This window comes from Capra hircus, chromosome 9, assembly GCF_001704415.2.
Source record: "Capra hircus breed San Clemente chromosome 9, ASM170441v1, whole genome shotgun sequence".
Taxonomy (NCBI): domain Eukaryota; kingdom Metazoa; phylum Chordata; class Mammalia; order Artiodactyla; family Bovidae; genus Capra; species Capra hircus.
Window position 1 is genome coordinate 10,260,860 of NC_030816.1, and position 26,186 is coordinate 10,287,045.

General features: G+C 38.7%; 1 protein-coding gene and 1 pseudogene across 6 annotated transcripts in view; one reads left to right on the plus strand and one right to left on the minus strand.

The window, feature by feature from the left end:
* Positions 1-26,186, plus strand: part of DOPEY1 (dopey family member 1) — a 114,402-nt gene that overhangs the window by 18,362 nt on the left and 69,854 nt on the right. For 5 of the 6 annotated variants that reach the window (XM_018052920.1, XM_018052923.1, XM_018052921.1 and 2 more), the window contains exons 2-4: positions 9,551-9,741; positions 12,840-13,021; positions 24,380-24,550. In XM_018052920.1, coding sequence (XP_017908409.1) covers positions 9,604-9,741; positions 12,840-13,021; positions 24,380-24,550 — 491 coding nt within the window. In that variant the 5' untranslated portion in view covers positions 9,551-9,603. Of the gene's footprint in view, positions 1-9,550; positions 9,742-12,839; positions 13,022-24,379; positions 24,551-26,186 lie in introns of those variants that run through there. The other variant, XM_018052922.1, reaches the window with a different exon arrangement.
* Positions 21,081-21,878, minus strand: LOC102176689 (annotated as a pseudogene).

The window sequence follows — 26,186 nt, forward strand, 5'->3', positions numbered from 1 at the left end:
CTAGAGAAGTCAGAGCGTACCTTGAGGGCTAAGAACAAGGTACTGAATACTGCTGAAAAGCTGATGAAGGTGAAGGCCTAGAGAAGTGACCTTTATATGATTGGTCACGAAACATGATCTTTATATGAGGGGTCATGCATCGTCAGGCATTTTTAAAGTAGACCAAGGAGCGAATAGGAGATAAGGAAATGAAGTAGTGAGCACAGAGAAATTTTTCAACAAGTTTTGTAATAAAAGAGAAGAGAGATGGGTTGGTAGCCAGAGAGCCTGTGAGGGGTCACGGGGAGGCTAAGGATTTTACTTTTTCACCCTGAGAGATTCCAGGGCTTGTCCGCAGCTGACGGAGAATGATCTTGGAGAGAAGGAGACACTGGTACTGAGTGAGGAGAGTAGGCCAATAAAGCAATTAGGGACAAGTGTAGAGAAGGTAGACGAGGTGGAATCCAGAACACAGCAAAAGGAAGAGGGTCCCTTGTTCCCAGGATAGGAGGGAAAGTGGAGAGTGTGGGTTTAATTGGAGACAGGTTTGGAGATTTGTTGGAGGGAATATGAAAGTGTTCCTTTTTCTTCTGTTTTCTTACTTTGAAGCTCAGTCTTTAGCAATGATTGAGAACAGTGGCATTAGAGCTTTAAGAAGAGAAGGTATGAAATAGTTGTGTCAAGCAGGTAAGGTTATGAGAGAAATGTAATGGATTAGAAGAGCATTTGAGGTTGGTGTTTCTCAATTTAAGTGCAGTCGATCAGCTTGGTTGTGTAAGTTTTCTCCAGCAATGTTCTGTTGCTTGGGTTCAGGCATAATTGAACTCAACCAGGATTGGGATTTTGACAGGTAAGTGTTAACAGGGGGAATAAGAGAGACACTTCACTCTGTGGCCCTGAGTTAGGTTTGGGTATAAGAAGGAAAACAGTCTCCATGAGAGTGAAGAGTAGTGTTTTTGAGTTAGAACTCTAAAGCCAGATTGCCTACATGTAAATCCCTTGCTCTGGCAGTTAACTGAATCCTGTGTATTTCTATGCCTCAGTTTATCTCTTAATTGGACAGTAATAATAGTAAGAAGCACCTATACTTCAAAAGATCAGATATGGTTAAATGAATGAAAATATGAAAAGCATTTGAACAGTGCCTGCCATTTAGTGAAGCACAGGGGTGGTGGCCGAGAGGAGCTACCCCATGTTCAAGGTAAGGAGCAACGGCTGCGCTTTGCTGGAGCTGCTGTGAAGAGATACCCCACGTCCAAGGTAAGAGAAACCCAAGTAAGACAGTAGGCACTGAGAGAGGGCATCAGAGGGCAGACAGACAGAAACCACAATCACAGACAACAGGCCAATCTGATCACGTGGACCATGGCCTTGTCTAACTCAGTGAAACTAAGCTATGCTGTGTGGGGCCACCCAAGACGGACAGGTCACGGTGGAGAGGTCTGACAGAATGTGGTCCACTGGAGAAGGGAATGGCAAGCCACTTCAGTATTCTTGCCTTGAGAACCCCATGAACAGTAAGAAAAGGCAAAAAGATAGGACACGGAAAGATGAACTCCGCAGGTCGGTAGGTGCCCAATATGCTACTGGAGATCAATGGAGAAATAATCCAGAAAGAATGAAGGGATGGAGCCAAAGCAAAACAACACCCAGTTGTGGATGTGACTGGTGATAGAAGCAAGGTTCTATGCTGTAAAGAGCAATATTTCATAGGAACCTGGAATGTTAGGGCAAGTTGGAAGTGGTCAAACAGGAGATGGCAAGAGTGAACATTGACATTCTAGGAATCAGTGAACTAAGAGGGACTGGAATGGGTGAATTTAACTCAGATGACCATTATATCTACTACTGTGGGCAGGAATCCCTTAGAAGAAATGGAGCAGCCATCGTAGTCAACAAAAGAATCCAAAATGCAGTACTTGGATGCAATCTCAAAAATGACAGAATGATCTCTGTTTGTTTCCAAAGCAAACCATTCAGTATCATGGTAATCCAAGTTTATGCCCCAACCAGTAACGCTGAAGAAAGCTGAAGTTGAACAGTTCTATGAAGACCTCCAAGACCTTCTAGAACTAACACCCAAAAAAGATGTCCTTTTCATTATAGGGGACTGGAATGCAAAAATAGGAAGTCAAGAAACACCTGGAGTAACAGGCAAATTTGGCCTTGGAATACGGAATGAAGCAGGGCAAAGACTAATAGAGTTTTGTCAAGAAGATGCACTGGTCATAGCAAACACCCTCTTCCAACAACACAAGAGAAGACTCTACACATGGACATCACCAGATGGTCAACACCAAAATCAGATTGATTATATTCTTTGCAGCCAAAGATGGAGAAGCTCTATACAGTCAGTGAAAACAAGACCAGGAGCTGACTGTGGCTCAGATCATGAACTCCTTATTGCCAAATTTAGACTCAAATTGAACAAAGTGGAGGAAAACACTAGACCATTCAGGTATAACCTAAATCTCTTATGACTATACAGTGGAAGTGAGAAATAGATTTAAGGGACTAGATCTCATAGATAGAGGGCCTTATGAACTTCTGGATGGAGGTTCGTGACATTGTATAGGAGATAGGAATCAAGACAATCCCCCAAGAAAAAGAAATGCAAAAAAGCAAAATGGCTCTCTGAGGAGGCCTTACAAATAGCTGTGAAAAGAAGGAAAGCGAAAAGCAAAGGAGAAAAGGAAGGATATACCCATTTGAATGCAGAGTTCCAAAGAATAGCAAGGAGAGATAAGAAAGCATTCCTCAGTGATCAGTGCAAAGAAATAGAGGAAAACAATAGAATGGGAGAGACTAGAGATCTCTTCGAGAAAATTAGAGATACCAAGCAAACATTTCATACAAAGATGGGCTCAGTAAAGAACAGAAATGGTATGGACCTAACAGAAGCAGAAGATATTAAGAAGAGATGGCAAGAATACACAGAAGAACTGTACAAAAAAGAGCTTCACGACTCAGATAATCATGATGGTGTGATCACTCACCTAGAGCCAGACATCCTGGAATGTGAAGTCAAGTGGACCTTAGAAAGGATCACTACGAACAAAGCTAGTGGAGGTGATGGAATTCCAGTTGAGCTCTTTCAAATCCTGAAAGATGATGCTGTGAAAGTGCTGCACTCAATATGCCAATAAATGTGGGAAACTCAGCAGTGGCCACAGGACTGGAAAAGGTCAGTTTTCATTCCAATCCCAAAGAAAGGCAATGCCAAAGAATACTCAAACTACCACACAATTGCACTCATCTCACATGCTAGTAAAGTAATGCTCAAAATTCTCCAAGCCAGGCTTCAGCAATACATGAACCGTGAACTCCCAGATGTTCAAGTTGGACTTAGAAAAGGCAGAGGAACCAGAGATCAAATTGGCAACCTCCGCTGGATCATCAAAAAAGCAAGAGAGTTCCAGAAAAACATCTATTTCTGCTTCATTGACTATGCCAATGCCTTTGAATGTGTGGATCACAATCTGAAAGAGATGGAAATACCAGACCACCTGACCTGCCTCTTGAGAAACCTGTATACAGGCCAGGAAGCAACAGTTAGAACTGGACATGGAACAACAGACTGGTTCCAAATAGGAAAAGGAGTACCAAGGCTGTATATTGTCACCCTGCTTTTTTAACTTATATGCAGAGTACATCATGAGAAACGCTTGGCTGGAGGAAGCACAAGCTGGAATCAAGTTTGCTGGGAGAAATATCAATAACCTCAGATATGCAGATGATACCACCCTTATGCCAGAAAGTGAAGAAGAACTAAAGAGCCTCTTGATGAAAGTGAAAGAGGAGAGTGAAAAAGTTGGCTTAAAGCTCAACATTCAGAAAACGAAGATCATGGCGTCTGGTCCCATCACTTCATGGCAAATAGATGGGGAAACAGTGGCTGACTTTATTTTTTTGGACTCCAAAATCACTGCAGATGGTGTTTGCAGCCATGAAATTAAGAGACGCTTACTCCCTCGAAGGAAAGTTATGACCAGCCTAGACAGCATATTGAAAAGCAGAGATATTACTTCGTCAACAAAGGTCCGTCTAGTCGAGGCTGTGGTTTTTCCAGTGGTCATGTATGAATGTGAGAGTTGGACTATAAAGAAAGCTGAGCGCAGAAGAATTGATGCTTTTGAACTGTGGTGTTGGAGAAGACTCTTGAGAGTCCCTTGGACTGCAAGGAGATCCAACCAGTCCATCCTAAAGAAGTTCAGTCCTGGGTATTCATTGGAAGGACTGATGCTGAAACTGAAACTCCAATACTTTGGCCACTTGATGCGAAGAGCTGACTCATTTGAAAAGACCCTGATGCTTGGAAAAATTGAGGGCAGGAGGAGAAGGGGACAACAGAGGATGAGATAGTTGGATGGCATCACCGACTCAATGGACGGGGTTTGGGTGGACTCCGGGAGTAGGTGATGGACAAGGAGGCCTGGCGTGCTGCGGTTCACGGGGTGGCAAAGAGTCGGACACGAATGAGCGACTGAGTTGCTTAGAAGGTATTTTCCTTAGAATATAATTAAGACCAGAATGTGGCAGGACCTGCAGAGATTGTTGATCATGTGTTTAGAGTTTCAGCATATATGCTGTTTGAAGGTTTGAGATCAGGTCCGACTGGGAGAAGTATAGGGCATCAGGTCTCTAGTGGGTAATCTTAACCTATTTATGAAATACCTAGTAGGTCTGTTTTTCTCTCCATATTGTTAGCCCTCCAGGGGCATTTACCAATTTTCTGGAGTAACTGGCTTTATTGATTAAATAAATGATTTGCCAAAGATCATTTACTGAAAGTGTCAACATTGAAATTTGGAACTTTTGATCAAAATGAAATAGACTTGTCAATAATTGCCACAGTCATCTGTTAGATGGTAACAGTTACTGAATGATAATTTTTTGTTCCCTCAAAAAAGTTTGGAAAGATTATCTTCATAACATTTTTAGGTGTTTTTTCTTTCATAATAGACAGTTATGTTGTTGATATTATATATTACATGATGCTTTAAATGATATGTTCATATACATCCTTGGAATGTGATAACACACTTAAACAGTCCCCAGGTTCAGTTCAGTTACTCAGTCATGTCCAGCTCTTTGCGCCCCCATGAACTGCAGCATGCCAGGCCTCCCTGTCCATCACCAACTCCCAGAGCTTACCCAAACCTACATATATACACGTAAATATAGCTATATATCTTATTGAGATACAATTCACATATTATGCAATTCACCTATTTAGAATATATGATTCAGTGGTTTTCAGTTCATTCATAGAGCTGTGTAACCATCCTTATAAACAGTTTTTTTTTTATTGAAACGTAGTTGATTTACAAAGTATTAATTTATGCCGTATACAAAGTGATTCAGTTATACACATCTATAAATCTCTTTTTTATATTGTTTTCTGATATGATTGATCATAGGATACTGAATATAGTTCCCTTTTCTCCACATTATTTCCGCCATTTGCTATTTGTGGAGTTTTTAATAATGGCCGTGCTGACCAGTGTGAGATGGTATCGTTGTGGTTTTGATTTGCGTTTCTCTAAGAAGTAGTGATGTTGAGCATCTTTTCATGTACCTGTTGGCCTTTTGTATTTCTTCTTTGGAGACCTGTTGTTTGGAGACATATTTAGGTCTTCTGCCTGTTTTTTGATTTGTTGTTTGCTTTTTGTTGTTGTTGTTTGAGCTGTTTGTATATTTTGGAAATTAAGCCCTTCTCTGTTGCATCATTAGCAGATATTTTCTCCCATTCTGTAGGTTTTTTCTTTCTTTCTTCTTTTATTTTATACAACAAATGCTAAAGGAGCTTCTCTTGGCATGAAACACAAGATAAAGAAAAGACCTAAAAAAAATAAACACAAAACAATTAAGAAAATGGCAATAGGATCATACATATTGATAGTTACCTCAAATGTAAATGGATTAAATGCACCAACCAAAAGACGTGGACTGACTGGGTAGCTGGAAACATGCGCATGTATGTATGCATTCCGCTTACCCGTCACTCTACCTAACCCCCTAAATTGTATGCAGTTATTTGATATTGTTAGGTTAATCATGTTTCTGTCATAGCTTGAAATTGTAATTGTCTTTTATTTTTTGTCTGGCTGTTGATCGTGAAGATTGATAAACAACTTTTACTATTGTGGTTACGTAACTATTATTCACTTAATACCATTATAGCATGATTGGTTAACAGAAAATAGAATTCTCTACCACTGCAACTATCATTTAATAGAAAAATAAAATACGTGGTGTTTGGTGAGCGATATTTTTTCCCTTAGTGTAATGTTTTCAGAGTTCGTCCCTGTTGTCGTATGTATCGGCACTTCATTCCTTTTTATAGTCTAGTAATAGTCCATTGTTTTTTATGTATTCATCCATCAGTTGGTGGACATTTGATTTGTTTCTCCTTCTTGGCTATTATCAATAATGCTTCTTAACATTAATGTACAAGTTTCTGTGTGAACATGTTTTCATTTCTCTTGTGTATATGTACCATACCTAGGAGTAGCATTGTTGGGTTGTATGGTAGTTCTATGTTTAACCTTTTGAGAACTGCCGGACTACGTTCCAAAGCGGCTGCACCAATTTACATTCCCACCAGCAGTGTACCAGGGTACCAGTTTCTCCATACCTTTGTCAATACTTACTGTCCTTTTTATTTTAGCAATCCCAGTCTGGGTGAAATATGGTTCTGATTTGCATTTTCCTGATGGTTAATGATGTTGAGTATCACTTCAATAATGGTAGTTATTGACCATTCATGTATCTTCATTGGAGAAACGACTCTTCAGATTCTTTACCCATTTTAAATTATTTGTCCTTTTATTATTGACTTGTAAGAGTCCATGGGGTCGTGAAGAGTCAGACATGACTGAGCGACTTCCCTTTCACTTTTCACTTTCATTCATTGGAGAAGGAAATGGCAACCCACTTCAGTGTTTTTGCCTGGAGAATCCCAGGGACGGCGGAGCCTGGTGGGCTGCCGTCTATGGGGTCGCACAGAGTCGGACACGACTGAAGCGACTTAGCAGCAGCAGTAGCAGCAAGAGTCCTTTATTTATACGATTCAAGTGTCTCATCAGAAATATGGGAGATATATTTTCTTCCATTCTGTCAGTTGTCTTTTTACTTTGTTGATGACATCTTTTGAAGCGCAGAGTTCTTTCTTCTTTTTTTAAGATGTATTGATTTATTTTATCTACAGCTGCTCTGGGTCTTTGTTGCTGTGCGAGGGCTTTCTCTAGCTGCAGGAGTGGGAGCCGCTCTTTGTTGTAGCTCATGGGCTTCTCATCGCAGTGGCTTCTCTTGTTGCAGAGCATTGGCTCTAGGCCCGCAGGCCTCAGTAGTTGTGGCACACAGGCTAAGTTGTCCCGCACGCAGCATTTGGGATCTTCCCAGATGAGGGATTGAACCCGTGTCCACTGCGCTGGCAGGCAGATTTTTAACCACTGGACCACTAGGGAAGCCCAAGCACAAAGATTTTTCATTTTGATGAAGTCCAGTTCATTTGTTTCCCCTTTCTTGTGGTTGTATTGCTTATTCTGCTTTTAGTGTTAATCCTGAGAAATCCTAAGAAGGCCTAGAATAAATCATGAGGATTTATTCTTGTATTTTCTTCTATGAGTTTTATAGTTCTAGCTGTTAAATTTAGATGATTCATTTTGAATTGGTTTTTATGTAGGTGTGGGAAAGATTTTTTGATGTTGACTGTTTTTAAAGTCTTTATTGAATTTGTTACAATACTGCTTGTTTTATGTTTTGGTTTTTTGGCCCTGAGGCATGTGGGATCTCAGCTCCTCAGCCAGCGATAGAACCCACACCCTGGGCATTGGAAGGCAAACTCTTAACCACTGGACCACCTGGGAAGTCCCCACATTGACTTTTTAAATTAATTTATTTATTGGCTGTGTTGGGTCCCCATTGCGTTGCGCAGGCCTCTCATTGTGGTGGATTCTCATGCTGTAAAGTACAGGCTCTAGGTGCAGGCTCCATACTTGCAGCTGACAGGCTCTAGAGTGCAGGCTCAGAAGTTGTGACGCGTGGGCTTAATTGCCCTTCGTCATGTGGAATCCTCCCCGACCAGGGATCAAACTGTTGTCCCCTGAGTTGCAAGGTAGATTCTTTACCACTGGACCACCAGGGAAGTCCTCCCACATTGATTTTAAAATTGAGCCTCAATTAAATCCTTGTTAGTGCTCTGTGTTATCTATTCTACTGCTGTGTAGCTATTACTCCCTAACTCAGTGGCCTAAAGCAGCAGAATTTCTGTAGACCATGAATTCGAGAGGCTTAAGCTATGTAGTTCTGGCACACAGTCTCTTGTGAAATCAGTCAAGATGTCATTTGGTACTACAGTCAAATCAAGGCTTGCCTGGGGATGAAGGGTCTTCTTCAGAGATGGCTCACTCACAAGGCTGTTGGCAGAAAGCCTCGGTTCCTTACCGCAGGAACGCCTCCATAAGGCTCCTTGAAGTGTCCTTGTGCCGTTGCAGCTGGCTTTCCCCGGAGCCTGTGCCCTAACAGAGAGAGAGCAGGGACGAAGCTGAAGTGCTTTTATGACCTAGTCTTGGCCATTACACATTGTCACTTCTGCCTTATTATTTTCATTAGAACTGAGTCCCAGAATCCAGCCCAAGGGACTGGAGAATTAGGCGCTGATTTTTTAAAGTAATATTGAAGGATTTGTGGACATATTTTAAACTACCACATATAATTGTCAGTCTTATTAGAAGTTTCTGTTTGTTTGTGTGCTGGGTCTCTGTTGCTTTGCAGGCTTTTCTCTAGTTGCGGCAAGCAGGGCTAGCGCAGGCTTCTCGTTATGATGGCTTCTCTTTTTGTGGAGCCTGGGCTTTAGGACATGTGGGCTTCAGTAGCTGGGGCACCATGGGCTCAGTAGTTGTGGTTCCCAGGCTCTAGAGCACAGTTTCAATAATTAAGGTGCACGGGCTTAATTGCTCTGAGGCATGTGGGATCTTCCTGGATAAGGAATCGAACCAGTGTCTCCTGCATTAGCAGGCAGATTCTTTACCACTGGGCCATCAGGGAAGCCCAGTTTTATTAGAAGTTTTATTAGTTCCCAAAAGTTAATGTTCTTTCATACTATATGCCCATACTTTTATTGCTTAATAAAATAAGATGATTTCCAAGTCATTCATTTCTTTTTTTTTTTCCTATTGTTGTTGTTTTTAAAGTCCCTGATGTTTCTAATCTAACCAGTCTTATAACATTTTAGGATCAAAACAAAGAAGAGGTATATGTGTATCAAAAGTGTTATATTGGCAAATATGACAGGGAAATAACATGATTTCTAATTTGAACTAAGTGCAGGAATATTTCCTACTTTTTCGTAAGCCCCAAGTGCTCACAGCCACTTCTCCCTAGGAAGGGACACATGAGTGGTTATCTCTGAAGCTGTCTTTGAATACTTCCATGACCCTGAATGGTAGCTGCCTAGTGTTGATCACTTCTAACTCAAAATACATTTTAACGTTAGCCACTAGATCTGAACCCATTTTAATACTTTGCTTTGTAACTTTGGTTCCTTCTGCAAACTTTGTTTTTGTAGGTAATGATTTTACATGACTTTGGAATTGGTCTCTAGGAGGACGCTGTGGGAGGATGAACACAGAAGAGCTGGAGTTACTGAGTGACTCCAAATACAGGAACTATGTAGCTGCAGTTGACAAAGCACTGAAGAATTTTGAATACTCCAGTGAGTGGGCGGATTTGATATCAGCACTTGGAAAACTTAATAAGGTATGTCTCATTTCATAAGAAGGGATATAAATCAGAAATCTGCATCTGTATTTTCTGGATGTCTCTAAACCTTGAAGTAAAGAATTTAAAAACATAACCTCAGAATTAGTTTTTTAAATTCTCCAATCTAGAACATTTCCCTCTTTATTTTTTTAATAAAATGCTGTGTTGCTTCCTGCCATACAACAATGAGAATCAGTTATAATTATATATGACTCCTCCTTCCTGAGCCGTCCTCCCCACTCCCTAGCCCACCCCTCTAGGTCATCACAGAGTGCCAGGCTGAATTACTTTTGATTCTGCTATTTTACTTCATTAATTGCATGCCTTTGTAGTTAGGCTTTTTTTTTTTTTTTTGAGGCCCAAACCACAAGAGTACTTGAAAAATATAGTTAATCTATTATTATGTGTAAATGCAAGATTAGGAAGCAAATGTGCTAACCATGAAGGTTAACAAGTTTTTATAATTGAGTATCAGGTATGGTTCTGGAGTTCCCGGCAGCAAAATGAAGAGCTGCACTGAAAAGCACTAACTGCTGTGTCCTTTCCAAATGGAATATAGCATTAAAGAAATATTTTATATCCAGGCAGTTCTTAGTTATACCCAGTGCTTTTTACAAAAGTGACAAGCAATTGCTTATGCCTTGGAGCTAGGCCTTGAATGATCCTTTTTGACATGTCTGGTTTTTATCCATTGTTAATATAGTGGCATCACTGTTCAACTCGCAGCTTTGGATTTTGACCCCCTTTTTTTTCAAACTTACATCAAAATTTTCTCACTTCGTACCCATAGTTTTGATATTGGGGGCTTCTTTAGGTTTGTTTTTTATAGCGTGTATTGAATACGAATGCTTATAAATATTAAGTGGACCAGGGGAACAGATAGGAAAAGTGAGCTCTTCTCATAACTATTTTAACATCATCAGTTTATCATACAATTTGTCCTGAAATGCATATCAAGGACAATAGTTTTCAACTTTAATACTTACTATAGATAATTACCCTGATAATTTAAAAAGAAAAACTTCCATTTTCAATGTGCCATGGACTTAGCTTAAAATGAGATGCACAAACTTCTGTTTGACATGTTGACTTCTAACATTTATCATTTGAGGTTTGATAAATTCTCAGAATTTTTACAATATCCCCAAGAAATTGCATCTAAAAGTATGAGTTTGTTTAAAGGTAGTTAGGTTTTTACTTATCTTGAAGGATCTCTTTTCTGAAGACTTAGTGGGAACTCAGGCTTGTAAAAAGCTTTTTACACTTTTGTAAAAGGCACTGACTATAACTCAGAACTGCCTGGATATAAAATGTATGTTTGGGGCTTCCCAGGTGGCCCCAGTGGTAAAGAACCCACCTGCCAGTGCAGGAGATGTACGAGATGGGGGTTCCACCTCTGGGTTGGGAGATCCCCTGGAGGAGGAAGTGGCAACTCACTCCAGTATTCTTGCCTGCAGAATCCCATGGACAGAGGAACATGGCAGGCTACAGTCCATGGGGTTGAAAAGAGTCGGTCACAACGGAGCAACTGACACTGCTACTAGTAGGAACTGTGTGTAAAAGCAGTTCATTAAACTGGAAATTAATTTGCCTAATTAAGTACATAATTAATTTTTTATAGTTATCAATATCATGAAAACAGATTCCACTGTATCCAGATACTGCACCATAGGATATGCAATGCATCAGTGAAACTTAACTAAAGTCGTGGTGATACAAGGCAAGGGTTATATATGTACGAATCTGTTGCAGATAGTCTAAATATGTTTTAGTTTAAAATTTTATCATTTATTAATATACTAAATTTTCACCTTATTTATACAAGTTTTCAAACTCAGATGATTTTAGAAACTAGTGCCATATTTTGCTTTATTAAAAATTTTTACTTGATATTAGTAGAATTTCTTTATTGAAGCATTTTGTGTTATAGATCATTAACTTTCCTTCTACAGAGGAACTTCTGGTAATAATGATTTATACTTTTCTTTCAAATATGTGTAAATATTGATTCTTTGCTCCTACATCTAAAATTCAAATTAATGTTTTAGAAATGGAAGGCAGCTAGTTTAAAAAATATTTTTTGTAGTTGAATTCCTACTGATGTTGTGGCCTTGATTTGCTTTGCATTTGTAAGTCTAGTTTTATTTATATTGGTTACATCCAATTTAAGACTGGATTGAAGACCATTGAAAATGTTATATCTAAGTGGACCTCAGACCTTTCAATTTTTTACTTTGTTTTTTTATGAACTGGAAGGATCTAGTGCTTTGCTTTTGTACTGCCTTTGGCAGAATAATCATTTTATATATTTTAACCTCAGTTCTTTATTTTCTAAAATAAAGGACTTCGTGTTTCATCTCAGTTCCAGTTCTCGTTGTACCATATTCATTCTGAATGTTTATTTTCTACTACTAGCATTTTGCCATAATACCCTGAAGAACTTCATTTATAAGTCTTCTATTATTTAAATAAATTAATCTCCTTTGGGTGGTATTTATGAGTTTGTATCTTCCATAAATTCTACCTTGACCATCTTTTCTAAAGAAATGTTGTGTTTGAATAAATACAGCAATATGTATTTGGTCCAATTGGGAAAGTAGTAAAAGTGAATGGACAAGTATAAACTCATGTGTGTTCTTGCTGTAATATGATATACTACAGCGGTGGTTGTTCCTCTTCCAACTACATGTTTTTGTTGAGGTTCAGTTTTCTAAATATATTTCAAACAGTGTATCAAAAAAAAAGGTTGAAGGCTGTTAAAAGATTTTCAAAAATCTAAAATAGTACCTTTCTTCTGAGCAAATTTATTTTGGAAAATACTATTATTTTTCATAAAAATGTTATTTCTGTTTACATGTAACAAGTTGATTTTTTTTAAACAAATTAGTAAATATTTTTAAATCATCAGTTTTAATTTTCAAGCTAGTTTTATTGATGTAACTGACAAAAACAAAAGGTTTTTTTTTTTTTACATCCTCTATAATTTTTTCTCCTTTGAAGTCCTATATCAAGGATTTTTGATAATACTATGCCAGAAAATGGAAGTAAAATGAAATGCAATATTCCTTCTCAACTGAATTGATGTTTTCTTCAAGGTTTTACAAAATAATGCAAAATACCAAGTAGTGCCCAAAAAGTTGACCATAGGCAAGCGCCTGGCTCAATGTCTACATCCAGCATTACCGGGTGGAGTTCATCGGAAGGCACTTGAAACATATGAAATTATCTTCAAAATCATTGGACCTAAGCGACTTGCCAAAGATCTGTTTTTATATAGGTGAGATAATTTTACTATGTATTTGCATGTAAATAAAGTATTTTTAAACTTTTATGTTTTTTGCAGTAAAAGCTAAACAATTGAAAACTCCTTAATGATGAAAGTTTTTAATATCAGTCGTAATTGTTTTGATTAAAAAGTACATTAGAAAAATTTACTTAAGTTTAAAAGCATTGTGTTTTATATATTTATTTATGGCTCACTGTGCAGCTTGTGAGATCTTAGTTCCCTGACAGGATCAAACCTGGATCCCCTGGAATGGAAGCACAGAGTCTTAACCACTGGAACACCGGGGAATTCCCAGTGCTCTGCAGTTTTACTGTGATGTATTCCTGCCTGGAGAATCTCATGGACAGAGGAGCCTGGCAGGCTGCAGTCCATGGGGTTGCAAAGAGTCAGACATGGCTGAGTGACTAACACAACATTTAAAGATAAATGGGCTTCCCTGGTGACTCATATGGTAAAGAATCTGCCAACAATGCAGGAGACCCAGGTTAGATCCCTGGGTTGGGAAGTCCCCTGGAGGAGGGCATGGCAACCCCCTCCGGTATTCTTGCCTGGAGAATCCTATGGACTGAGGAGCCTGGTGGTCTGCAGCCCATAGGGTCACAAAGAGTCGCACACAAGTGAGCAACCATCACTTTCACTTTCATCTTTTTATTTATCCTGGTTGGGATTCATTGGGATTTTAAAATATGTGAATCAGTGTTATGTATGTTCAGTTCCTAAGTTGTATTCAATTCTATAACCCCATGGACTGTAACACACCAGTCTCTTCTATTCTCTATCTTCTGGAGTTTGCTCAGATTCATGTACATTGAGTCAGTGATGCTATCTAACTATCTCATCCTCTGCCAGCCCCTTCTTCTTTGCCTTCGATCTTTCCCAGCCAGCATCAGGGTCTTTTCCAGTGAGTTTACTCTTCCCATCAGATGGCCAAAGTATTGGAACTTCAGCTTCAACATCCAGTGAATTAAATATTCATTCAAACCTGAAGGTTGAATTGACTGGTTTGAACTCCTTGAAGTCCAAGGGACTCTCAAGAGTCTTCTTCAGTACCACAATTCAAAAGCATCAATGCCTTAGCGCTCAGCCTTCTTTATGTTTCAGCTCTCAAATATCTATACATGACTACTGGAAAAACCATAACTTTGACTGTATAGAACTTTGTCAGCAAAGTGATGTCTCTGCTTTTTAATATGATGTGGTGGTTTGTCATAGCTTTCATTTCAAAGAGTGTGTGCTGTGCTTAGTCGCTCAGTCGTGTCTCTTTGCGACCCCATGGACTGTAGCCCATCAGGCTCCTTTGTCCATGGGGATTCTCCAGGCAAGAATACGGGAGTGGGTTGCCATGCCCTCCTCCAGAGGATCTTCCCAACCCAGGGATCGAACCCATGTCTCCCACATTGCAGGTGGATTCTTTATTGTCTGAGCCAGCAGGGAACAAGTGTCTATTAATTTCATGGCTGCAATCACTGCACACAGTGATTCTGGAACCCAGGAAAATAACTGTCACTGCTTCTACATTTTCTCCTTCTATTTCCCATGAAGTGATGGGACTGGTTGCCGTAATCGTAGTTTTGTTAATGTTGTTTCAAGCCAGTATTTTTATTCTCTTCTTTCACTCTCATCAAGAGGCTCTTTAGTTACTCTTCACTTTCTGCCATTAGAATGATATCATCTGCATTGTCTGAGGTTGTTGATTTCTCCCAGCAATCTTGATTTTAGCTTGTGACTCATCGAGCCTGGAATTTCTCATGATGTACTCTGCATATAAGTTAAATCAGCAGGGTGACATAAACAGCCTTATCGTACTCCTTTCCCAATTTGAAACCGTTCAGCTATTCCATGTCTGGTTCTAACTGGTGCTTCTTGACCTACAGGTTTCTCAGGAGACAGGTAAGGTGGTCTGGTATTCCCACCTCTAAGAATTTTCCACAGATTATTGTGATATAGTCAAAGGCTTTAGTGTAGTCAGTGAAGCAGAAGTAGATGTTTTTCTAGAACTCCCTTGCTTTTTCTATGATCCACCGAATGTTGGCAATTTGATCTCTGGTTCCTCTGCCTTTTCCAAACCTCGCTTGTACATCTGGAAGTTCTCAGGTTGTGTACTCCTGAGGCTGAGCTTGAAGGATTTTGAGCTTTACCTAGCTAGCAGGTGAAATGAGTGCAGTTGTCTGGTAGTTTGAACTTTCTTTGGCATTTCCCTTCTTTGAAATTGGTATGAAAACTGACTGTTTCCAGTCCTAAGGCCACTGCTGAATTTTCCAAATTTACTAACATTTTGAGTGCAGCACTTTAGCAACAACATCATCTTTTAGGATTTTAAATAGCTCATCTGGAATTATGTCACCTCCACTAGTTCTGTTTGTAGTGATGCTTCCTAAGGCCTATTTGACTTTACACTCCAGGATATCCAGCTCCAGGTGATGAACCACACCATTGTGGTCATTCATGTCATTAAGACTTTTTTTGTATAGGTGTTCGGTGTATTCTTGCCACCTCTTCTTACTCTCTTCTACTTCTGTTAGGTTCTTATCATTTCTGTCCTTTATCATGTCCATCTTTGCATGAAATATTATCTTGGTATCTCTAATTTTCTTGAAGAGATCTCTAGTCTTTCCCATTCTGTTTAATAGTTTTCTTGTATTTCTTTGCATTGTTTACTTAAGGCGGCTTTCTTATCTCTCCTTGCTATTCTCTGAAACTCTACCTTTAGTTTATCTGTCCCTTTGTCCCTTGCCTTTCACTTCTCTTCTCTTCTCAGCTATTTATGAAGCCTCCTCAGACAACCGCTTTGCCTTCTTGCCTTTCTTTTTCTTGGTCATGGTTTTGGTGACTGCCTCCTGTATGATGTTATGAGCCTGTGTTGATCATTCTTCAGGCACTCTGTCTATCAGATCTGATTCCTTGCATCTGTTTGTCACCTCCACTGTGTAATCATAAGGGATTTGATTTAGGTCATACCTGAATAGCCTAGTGGTTTTCCTTCCTTCCTTTCATTTAAGCCTGAATTTTCCAATAAGGAGCTCATGATCTGAGCCACAGGCAGCTCCAGGTCTTGTTTTTGCTGACTGTAGAGAGCTTCTCCATCTTTGGCTGCAAAGAACATAATCAGTCTGATTTTGATACTGACCATCTGGTGGTGTCCATGTATAAAGTTGTCTCTTGGATTGTTGGAAAAGGGTGTTTGCTATGACCGGCGTGCTCCCTTGACAAAACTCCGTTAGCCTCTGCCCTGCTTCATTTTGTACTCTCAGGCCAAACTGGCCTGTTATTATGGATCTCTCTTCCTACTTTTGCATTCCAATCCCCTGTGATGAAAAGGACATCTTTTTTTGGTGTTAGTTCCAGAAGGTCTTGTAGGTTTTCATGGAATCTGTCAACTTCAGCTTCTCCGGCATCAGTGGTTGGGACATAGACTTGAATGACTGTGATACAGAATGGTTTGCCTTGGAAACAGACCAAGATCGTCCTTTTGTTTTTGAGATTGCACCCAAGTACTGCATTTCAAACTCTTTTGTTGATTATGAGTGCTAATCCATTTCTTCTAAGGGGTTCTTGCCCACAGTGGAAGATGCAATGGTCGTCTGAATTAAATCCGCCCGTTCCAGTCCATGTTAGTTCACTGATTCCTGATGTCTGTGTCCACTCTTGCCATCTCCTGCCTGACCTCGTCCAGTTTACCTTGATTTGTGAACCTAACATTCCGGTTTCCTCTGCACCATTTTTCTTTACAGTGTCAGACTTTACTTTCACTACCAGACACATCCACAACTGAGCGTCATTTCTGCTTTAGCCCAGTCGCTTTATTCTTTCTGGAGCTATCGGTTATTACCTTCCACTCTTCCGCAGTAGCATGTTGGACAGTTTCCAGCCTGAGGGGGGGCTCATCTTCCGGTGTCCTGTGTTTTTGCCTTTTTATATGACTCATGGGGTTCTCGTGACAAGAATACTGGAATGGGTTGCCATTCCCTCCCCCAGTGGACCACGTTTTGTAGGAACTCTTCATTATGATCCATCTGTCTCTGGGGGCCCTGCACAGCATGGCTCATAGCTTCTTTGAGTTGCACAGGTGTCTTCACCACGACAAGACTGTGATCCGTGAATGGGTTTGAGTCAATACCTTTCATCAATTCGGTAGTCTTTTTAAATTGCCTTTACTCCATATATTCTCTCTTCCTGTTTTTGGAGCTATGATTTAAAATGTGCTAGAACTTTTCATTCTGGCTTCCCCGTATCTTATCCTCTCTTTCCTTTTAGTTTGATGCAGTCCCACTTGTTTATTTTTGCTTTTGCTGCCTTTGCTTCAGGTTTCCTGTCCCAGAATATCATTGCCGAGACCAATGTCAAAGAACTTTTATGTATATATTCTCCTCTGTTTTATAATTTCAGGCCTTGTATTTAAGGATTTAATCCATTTTGAGTTGACTTTTGTGAATGGCATGAGATAGGGATCTTATTTCATTCTTTTACACGTGCATATTTAGTTTTCCTGTCTCATTCTTGACACCAGTGATGCAGATAGCCTTTTGTACATTTTGGTCAGCCTTGTCATAAGTTTATCATATTTTTTAGTCTTTTTAAAAACAAACTTTTGATTTCATTGATCTATTTTACTGTGTATGTTTCTTCTCTTTAAATTCCTCATGGATGTTTTGAAAGTCAGTAATAGGTATTTTTTAATACTGATAATTACTACTCTATTGAAGAGCACTTTAAAAAAAAACTGAGAATTGCTCAGTCAGTGTTACATGTAATAACTGACAGATTCCTTCCTTAAGGCAAAACTTTTCTATGTAACTCATGCCTGCTCCTTTTTAAACAGAAAGTTTGTCTTAAAAAACAACTATTTCACAAAGTTGCAGTGTATCTAATTTTATTAGCAGTATGTTACATAAGAATAATAAATTAATTCTAAAATACTGTGTCTAAATATGGCAGACATTCTTACATATGCATACCTTGTGGAGTAAAATTGTTCTGTATTTTTTAGAGTATAGCTAATTTAAAAACTAGAATTTGTATTATGTTGGATTTTTAAGTTTTTAGTAGTTTAATCTCAAGGTTTATGCTTTAGCATAATTAAATACAAGTAGTTTTTAAAGTTCTGTAACCTATTACATGATAAAACATATTGTGTCTTCAAGTTTATTTTCTTAATGTGATACAGTACACTAAGCTGTCACTAAGAACACTAGATGTGCAGTTTGAGCCCCATAAAATATTAAGTGGGTATGTAAAGTAAACTTTTGCTAATACAAATTCTAGAGAGGGATTTTAGAGCTGACAGCATTCAAGTGGCAGAGAATGACTGAGATCAACCAGTACCTTGTGAATAATAGTAGGGAAAAGGAACAAGACCATTCTGTGAATATTTGTCCTATCCAACTCTTTGTTACCCATGGACTGTAGTCTGCCAGGCTTCTCTCTGTCCATGGGAGTCTCCAGGCAAGAATACTGGAATGGGTTGCCATTTACTTCTCCAGGGGATCTTCCCAACCCAGGATCGAACCTTCATCTCCTGCGTCGGCAGGCAATTCTTTACCACTGAACCACCTGGAAATATTCATGGGAAGCCTCGTACATATTTAGGAGTTACATTATTTAAAGGGCAGGCGGATGAAAGTAGTCAGTGGAAAGGAACAAGAGTCAGAGATAGAAAATATACCAGGAGACAGAGCTCATCTGGAAGTCAAAAGGGGAATGAGTTTCAAGAGAAAGTTGTGGTGAATAGTGTCAAATACTACAGATAAATGAAACAGTCAGGATTGAAAGTAGACCAACAGATCTGGCCTTTAGTAGAGAATGGTGATGATATTGAGAACAGTTTTAATAGAGCGGGTAGACGTATCAGAAGGTGAGTAGATGAAAGTGGTTTTTTGTTTGTTTTTTCTCCAAAAGTTGAAGTAGGAAGGCAACTTCAAGCCAGGAGGTAATTAAGATAAAGGTTTTAGAACTTTGTTGTCATTTGCTCTCTTTTTAGAATCATTGGGAAAGATTTAAGCACAGTTGTCAGTGGAGGAAGAAAGAAATTATATGAAAGAGAAAGTATGGTGGATAAACCAGGGCCCTGAGAAAGCTAGACATTGGACCCTGAGGCGAGGCTACTACCGTAGTTTTAAGTTACACTGTACCTAAAGTTGAAGGCAGAAATGTGGGAGGTTGAGGAGTTCCCACTAGATGCCCTCTCTTTTCAGTATAAAGTCGGAGCAAGACAGATTGTTAATTCATTTATTAAGCACTTTGTAAAGGCAGGACTTGGTTTTAAGGTCTTAGGATACCGAAATAAAGAGAGTCATGGTCTCTTGCCTTTTTTTTTTTTAAGCCAGAATTCAATTTTATTTCTCATTGATAGAAACCATGCAAAAGATTTATATTTTCTCATGTTACAGCACAATGTTTCAATGGAATATTTCTTGCTGTAAATTAGATTTCGCTGATTTGTATCAGTGAAGCAACAGTTCATATTCTTGTAAAGTAAAATGATTTAGTGATTGTTTAAAAACTGTAAATCCAGGTATAAATATATGGCTTAATTATTAACATCATCTATAGTCCATACCAAATCATTTCTGTCATCAAGTAGCACTCATTTGTGAAGATGCAGTCCTAACAGTGTTCTAATCAGTTGGAATTCAGCAGAATAATTAACAACAGTTCAGAAATATCAAGCATACATTTTTTGCTGTATATTAAACTGTGTGGGAACTACACTATTTATATTGAGTTCTGACTAAACAGATTTACCCAGAAATTTGTTTTCAAGTAATTTTAACCAATAATATGAAAAATCTATTTAAAATCAAATAATTGCTACTTTTATATTTACACAAAAGCTAACTTTAAAAGATCATCTGACTACGTGAAAATTTCAAATTAGTCCATTGCCAAATAACAGTAAAGCAAAATTTTTGAATTGTTCATTTCCTGCTGTAGTTGGTTTCAAACCTATGCGCAAAGTAAGTAAATACTATGCTATGAAGAGAATCACCTTAGAGCAAATCATCTTAGAAATTACAGTTTTAAGATCAACCTTAAATATCCCAGAACATACTAGAATATGACCTAATAATTCTTTCAGTTAATTACAAGAAAATACAGAATTATTCTTGTTACCTGACTGAAGATTCTAGTAATTCTGCAGGTCTAAACTGTGGCTAAAGGTCCACTTTAAGAAGTAGTGTAGAAACTCTGAAAGGATGTCCAGTTTCTTTCTGTCAGTAGAAATATATTTTCAGTGTCATCAATGTGTGATGTGTGATCCAGAATATTAAATTACAGCACATATTGACAGCAGGTGTCTGTGGCAAACAGGAAATATTTGGTCTGTTGTGAAAAATAAAAAAGAAGGACACATTTCTTTTCTACAGAGAAAAAAAGAGTATTAAACAAAGTATATTTAGCAAAGAAACAGCTGTTCCCCAAAATAAAAGGGCCATTAATTGAAGAGAGCAATATTGCTCTTTATTGACACTTAGAAGCATTATCCCTTTTATTACGAATAATGTAATAACACCTCATTCTTACTATGCATTATAATCATTAGGTATATATGAACACATATATAAAAATACAGATACTGTAAGGTGACGTGTCAGTTTGGAGTGTAAGCCTGTAGTCTTAAGTCATCACACACATAAGCTATGTTTTAAGTGCTCATTTGTATCTGAACAAGTTTTCGTTAAGCATGCTAATAATTTTCAAGTGATGTAATAAAAAATCTGGTTGCAGTATTTTATTATTTTGCTGAATTACATTTGGGAGAAAGAAGCTGGCTGCTTCTCTCTCTATTTAATACTAGTGTATTCAATACTAGTGTATACTGCTAGTTTAACACTGATGTGTCCTGGATTATATCATAAAAATACGTATATAGAAGCTTCAAAGATCATGCGTTTCCCATGAGGAGACTTTATTTAGCCTGTGTCATTGGTGTGTATTTGCAGAACATGTTAACACTGCAGACATTAGAGGTTTCAAGGTTGGACACAGGCAGGAGTGTGTATTCTAATAGACGCTGCTGGTGTGCATGTCTACACAAGGCCTCTTAGCGGCATCAGTCAGCGGGAGGTAGGAGTTGACCGACGAACTGCATGATATCCATCATCTCCTGTTGACATGAACTGTGCCTCACGCCTCCATAGGTTTTGAAGGTTACATTGGCTGGATTTACCAGTGGTTTTAGCTTTTCCGCGGTAAGAGCACCAGACATTAGGGGTACTAAAAGGTCCAGATCTCCATGGCACTGAAGAATAGAAATGTCTCTCCTCAAACCATTGATCGGGCCCTGTGGAAAGGAAGCCCAGAGCAGTGACGCTAGCCAGCTTCTGCTGCGTGGTCAGAGCCAGGTACCATGGTAAAGCACCTCCCTGAGAAAACCCTCCCCAAATAACTCTGTTAGAAGGACTGCTGTTCGTCATCTCTTGCGGAATGCTATTCTTCATCTCTTGTTCTGTCAAAGGTTTTACATTTTCTGCTGCTGCTTAGTTCCAGTTTCATCCTCCAGTGAATCTGGTGAAAGCCCAGTAATGTCAAACCAAGAAGGCGTGACCATATTCATATGTAACGTTACAGGCATAACTAGCGCATGCGGGCAGATGTATTTGATGTGGACACTTCTGATCCCAGTGAAGGCTTCTGCCCATCCGTGCCCTGTGTCTCCCAGGCCACAAAGGAAGATCACCGCAGCAGTGGCCTTCTGGGCAGCGGACATAATGGCAGGCAGCAGGGCCGATATATTATTGCCTGATATACACCAGTTCCACTGATCACACATCTGAAGCGAAAGGCAGAGCAGGCATCCAGCCAGGCCAAAAGGCCTCTTGCTTTCTGATATTACAGAGTTACCTATCAGAATTAATCTTTCTCCCCCAGTTTTACTGATAAACAATTGACATACATCACTGTATAATTTTAAGGTATACAGCAAGTTGGTTTGATTTACATATATTGTGAAATGATTACAATAGGTTCAGCGAACATCATCATCCCATTTAGATACAACAGAAAGAAGGAAGAAAAGAATAATGGGGAAGACTGTTCTTCGTAGAGTGCTCTTAGGGTTTACTCTTGGAACTTTGCTGTGTGTCATGCAGCAATGTTAACTATAGTCATCATGTTTTACATTACATCCATAGTACTCAATTACCTTATAACTGGAAGTTGGTACTTTTTAACCACCTTCCTCTAACACCCCCGCCCTGTCCCTAACCATTATCTCTCATAACCACAAATTTGAGGTCTCTTTTTCTATGAGTGTGGGTTTTATATTTGTCTTTTTTTTTGTTAGTTAAGATTCTACCTGTAAGTGAGATCATATAGTATTAGTCTTTTTCTGTCTGACTTACCTCAGTATAATACCTGAAAGGTCCATCCATGAGGTTGTAAATGGTAGGAGTTCCTCATTTTATGACTGAATAATATTTCATTATATATATATATATATGCTAAGTCACTTCAGTCGTGTCCAACTCCGTGTGACCCCATAGACGGCAGCCCACCAGGCTCCCCTGTCCCTGGGATTCTCCAGGCAAGAACACTGGAATGGGTTGCCATTTCCTTCTCCAATGCATGAAAGTGAAAAGTGGAAATGAAGTCGCTCAGTTGTGTCCTACCCTCAGCAACTCCATGGACTGCAGCCTTCCAGGCTCCTCTGTCCATGGGATTTTCCAGGCAAGAGTACTGGAGTGGGGTGCCATTGCCTTCTCCTATATATATGTGTGTGTGTGTTTGTGTGTATATATATCTCACAGCTTCTTTATCTGTTCATCCATTAGTGGACACTGAAGTTTCTGTGTCTTGGCTATTATCAATAATGCTGCTGTGAAAATGGAGTTAGTGTTTTTGTTTCCTTTGAATGTAGTCCCAGAAGTGGAATTTTTACTTTTTTGAGGAACTGCCATACTGTTTTCCACAGCGGCTATACTGGTTTGGAATCCCTCCAGCAGTGCACAAGGGTTCCCGTGTCTCTGCATCCTCACCAGCATTTGTTACCTCTTCTCTTTTTGATGATGGTCCTTCCCAACAGGCATGAGATGCGATCTCATGGTGTTTTACTTTGCATTTCCCTGATGACTGGTGATGTTAAGCATACTTTCATGTACTTGTTGACCACGTATCTTCTTTGGAGAAATGTCTATTCAGGTCCTTTGACCATTTTGTACTTAGGTTATTATTATTATTTGCTATTGAGTTGTACAAGTGCTTTACATGTTTTGGATATTAACCCTTTATCAGATATATGGTTTGCAAATATTTTTTCACATTCTATTGGTTGTCTTTTCACTTTGTTGATGGTTCCTTTTGCTTCAAGGACTAGCATTACTTATTTTTAGCACAGCAATAGATTTACTTATTGTTAGTAAGACAAAGTTACTTATTAGAAATAAGTAAGTATTGGGTGCTATGTGAACATTTAATAAGGAGCCTAACCTAGTCTAATTAGGAGATAGTCTTCTCAGGGAAACAGCTTAGGCCAATTCCTGAAAGTCTAGGAGTCATGCAGACAATGAGGAGAAAGTGAGGGAGCAGGGATTGTACCTTTCAGCACAGCACGTGTGAAGGCCTGTGTGCTGAAGAGAGTGGAAAGTTCTGAAGTGAACTTGAGAGGAATTGTTCAATGTAGCTGGAGCAGAGAGTGCAGGAGTGATACTGGTTAGCATGCATGGGCTGTACAGAGGTATGTAGTAGCAAGATGTTAAAGCCACAGTAAGCAGTTAGACAATAACCAGCAGGAAACCAGTGAAGGGTTTTATTGAGAACAGCTGCTTCAGAGCAATACTGAAGCAGTACTGGATAATTCAATGATTAAAATATGATGTTTGGTAAGATATGTTTGAGATATCTTGGTGGTCTTTTCTAAGGAACTATCTGGTGGAAGTGGAGAGAATTTATTATATTTACAACAAATATCTAGGAGAATGGCTTGTAGAGAAAACTTGATGACTGATTCTAGTTTAAAGTTTTTTATTTTTTTAAGGATCAAGGATCACTCTGAGATATACAGTATTTGGTCAAACAGATGGGTTCTGTTGCCATATTTTGAAATGGAAATTACAGGGGAAGGATCAGATTTGGGGGAAGGGAAAGAGAGGGAATTTTGTTTACGAATTGTGGAATTTGAAGGCCTTATGAAACAGCTAGGTGACCTTTGGGTTTATGAGTACAAAGCTCAGATGAGAGACCTAGGTTTGTTTAATGGATATAGAAGTCATCACTATACAGGATAGATATGATTTTAAGCTAAGCAGTATAACTTTTTCATTTTTAAAAGATTTATACATACGTCTTGGTATATATGAATTAATATTTTGTAGTTATTTTGTCTCTCACTTTTGTTTTGATTTTTTGAAACAGTTCTGGACTCTTTCCTCTCCTTGCAAATGCTGCCATGTCAGTGAAACCAACATTGTTGAGTTTGTATGAGATATATTATCTGCCTTTGGGTAAAACACTGAAGCCTGGTCTACAAGGATTGCTAACTGGTATTCTTCCTGGCTTAGAAGAAGGATCAGAGTACTATGAGAGGTAAGATACTACTGTTATTGCTGCAGTTAAGTAATCAAAGTCATGAATTTGTCAGCAAACATCCTTAAATCATTAATATTAACATCACAAAAACTGATTATTCTAAACAGTTTAGTACCTGACCTGAACATTTTTATAGCAAAAAAAAATTTTTTTTGTAATGTATCTAATCTGCATATCACACTGAAAATATAGCTGGATAATAAGAATATAGACTTGGATAGCTGGACTGGGTTCAAATCCTAGTTCAGCAGATACTGTGTGAGCTTAGGAAAACTTTTTCAACATTTCTGAACTTTATTCAGTTTCCTCATCTATTAAAAAAACATACCATTCATTGTGTTACTGTAATATTGAAATTTCTTAGTGCAGTGCCTCAGCACTTGTAAGTCACTTAAAAAATTGTGACTCATAATTTCAAATAATAATACAATAGATAGGACATTTAGATTAATAAAAAGAATGGATGATTGGGCAATGTGCCATCCAGTTTTAAATTGTTAAAAATAGCCTTAACACCAGGTACAGTACTCTTTCAGTAGCTATTGACACGGTACTCTTGCTATTTTAACTCTTCAAAGAAAATGAGTTGGTCTGTTTGGAGCTTATTATTATTTCTTTGGAAGTTAATAGTGGTATACAATGCTTGATAGCATTAAGTATCTTTAATATCTCTGTTACTGATATTCTTACCAAAAAGGAAATTATGAACTAAGATGTCAGAAATAGAAAATGTCAAACTTTCTTTATGAGTAGTGTTAATGATTTATATTTATATAATTTATTTAAACAAGTTACTCTATTTTTTGTATGTTCATCTGCTGCCATAATGATGTAGGAATCTAACCCTGAAAATATTGGATCACTCTTATAAAGTTACTTTGAGAAAAAATTAATTGCCTTTTCAGGACAAGTTTAGAAACATGATATGAGCTTATTTTACTTAGTTTATGAATCAGTCTTGTTTTAAATTGTTCTATTCTCTTAAGGGAAGCATAGAATTAATATGATTTTGTAACTCTGCTGCTGCTGCTAAGTCACTTCAGTCGTGTCCGACTCTGTGTGACCCTATAGACCGCAGCCCACAAGGCTCCCCTGTCCCTGGGATTCTCCAGGCAAGAACACTAGAGTGGGCTGCCATTTCCTTCTCCAATGTATGAAAGTGAAAAGTGAAAGGGAAATTGCTCAGTCGTGTCTGACTCTTGGCGACCCCATGGATTGCAGCCTACCAGGTTCCTCTGTCCATGGGATTGTCCAGGCAAGAGTACTGGAGTGGGGTGCCATCGCCTTCTGCTAGTTACAATTAAAAATTTAACGTGGGGACTTTCTTGGTGTTCCAGTGGCTAAGACACTGTGCTCCCAATGCAGGAAGCCTGGGTTCGATTCCTGGTCCAGGAACTAGATCCCACCTACTGCAATGAAAACATCCCTCATGCAATCAAATAAATAGTAATAAAATTTTAAAACAATGTAATGTGGAAATTGAATAATGATCTTTATGACTATGATATCTGTATGATTTATCTTGTTATGTGTCTTAGTCCTTTTAGCTTGAAAGCCCTTTGGCTTTTGTAGAAAAAATACCACAGACTGAGTGGAAATTTATTTTTAGAAATTCAAAAATATCCAGAAATGC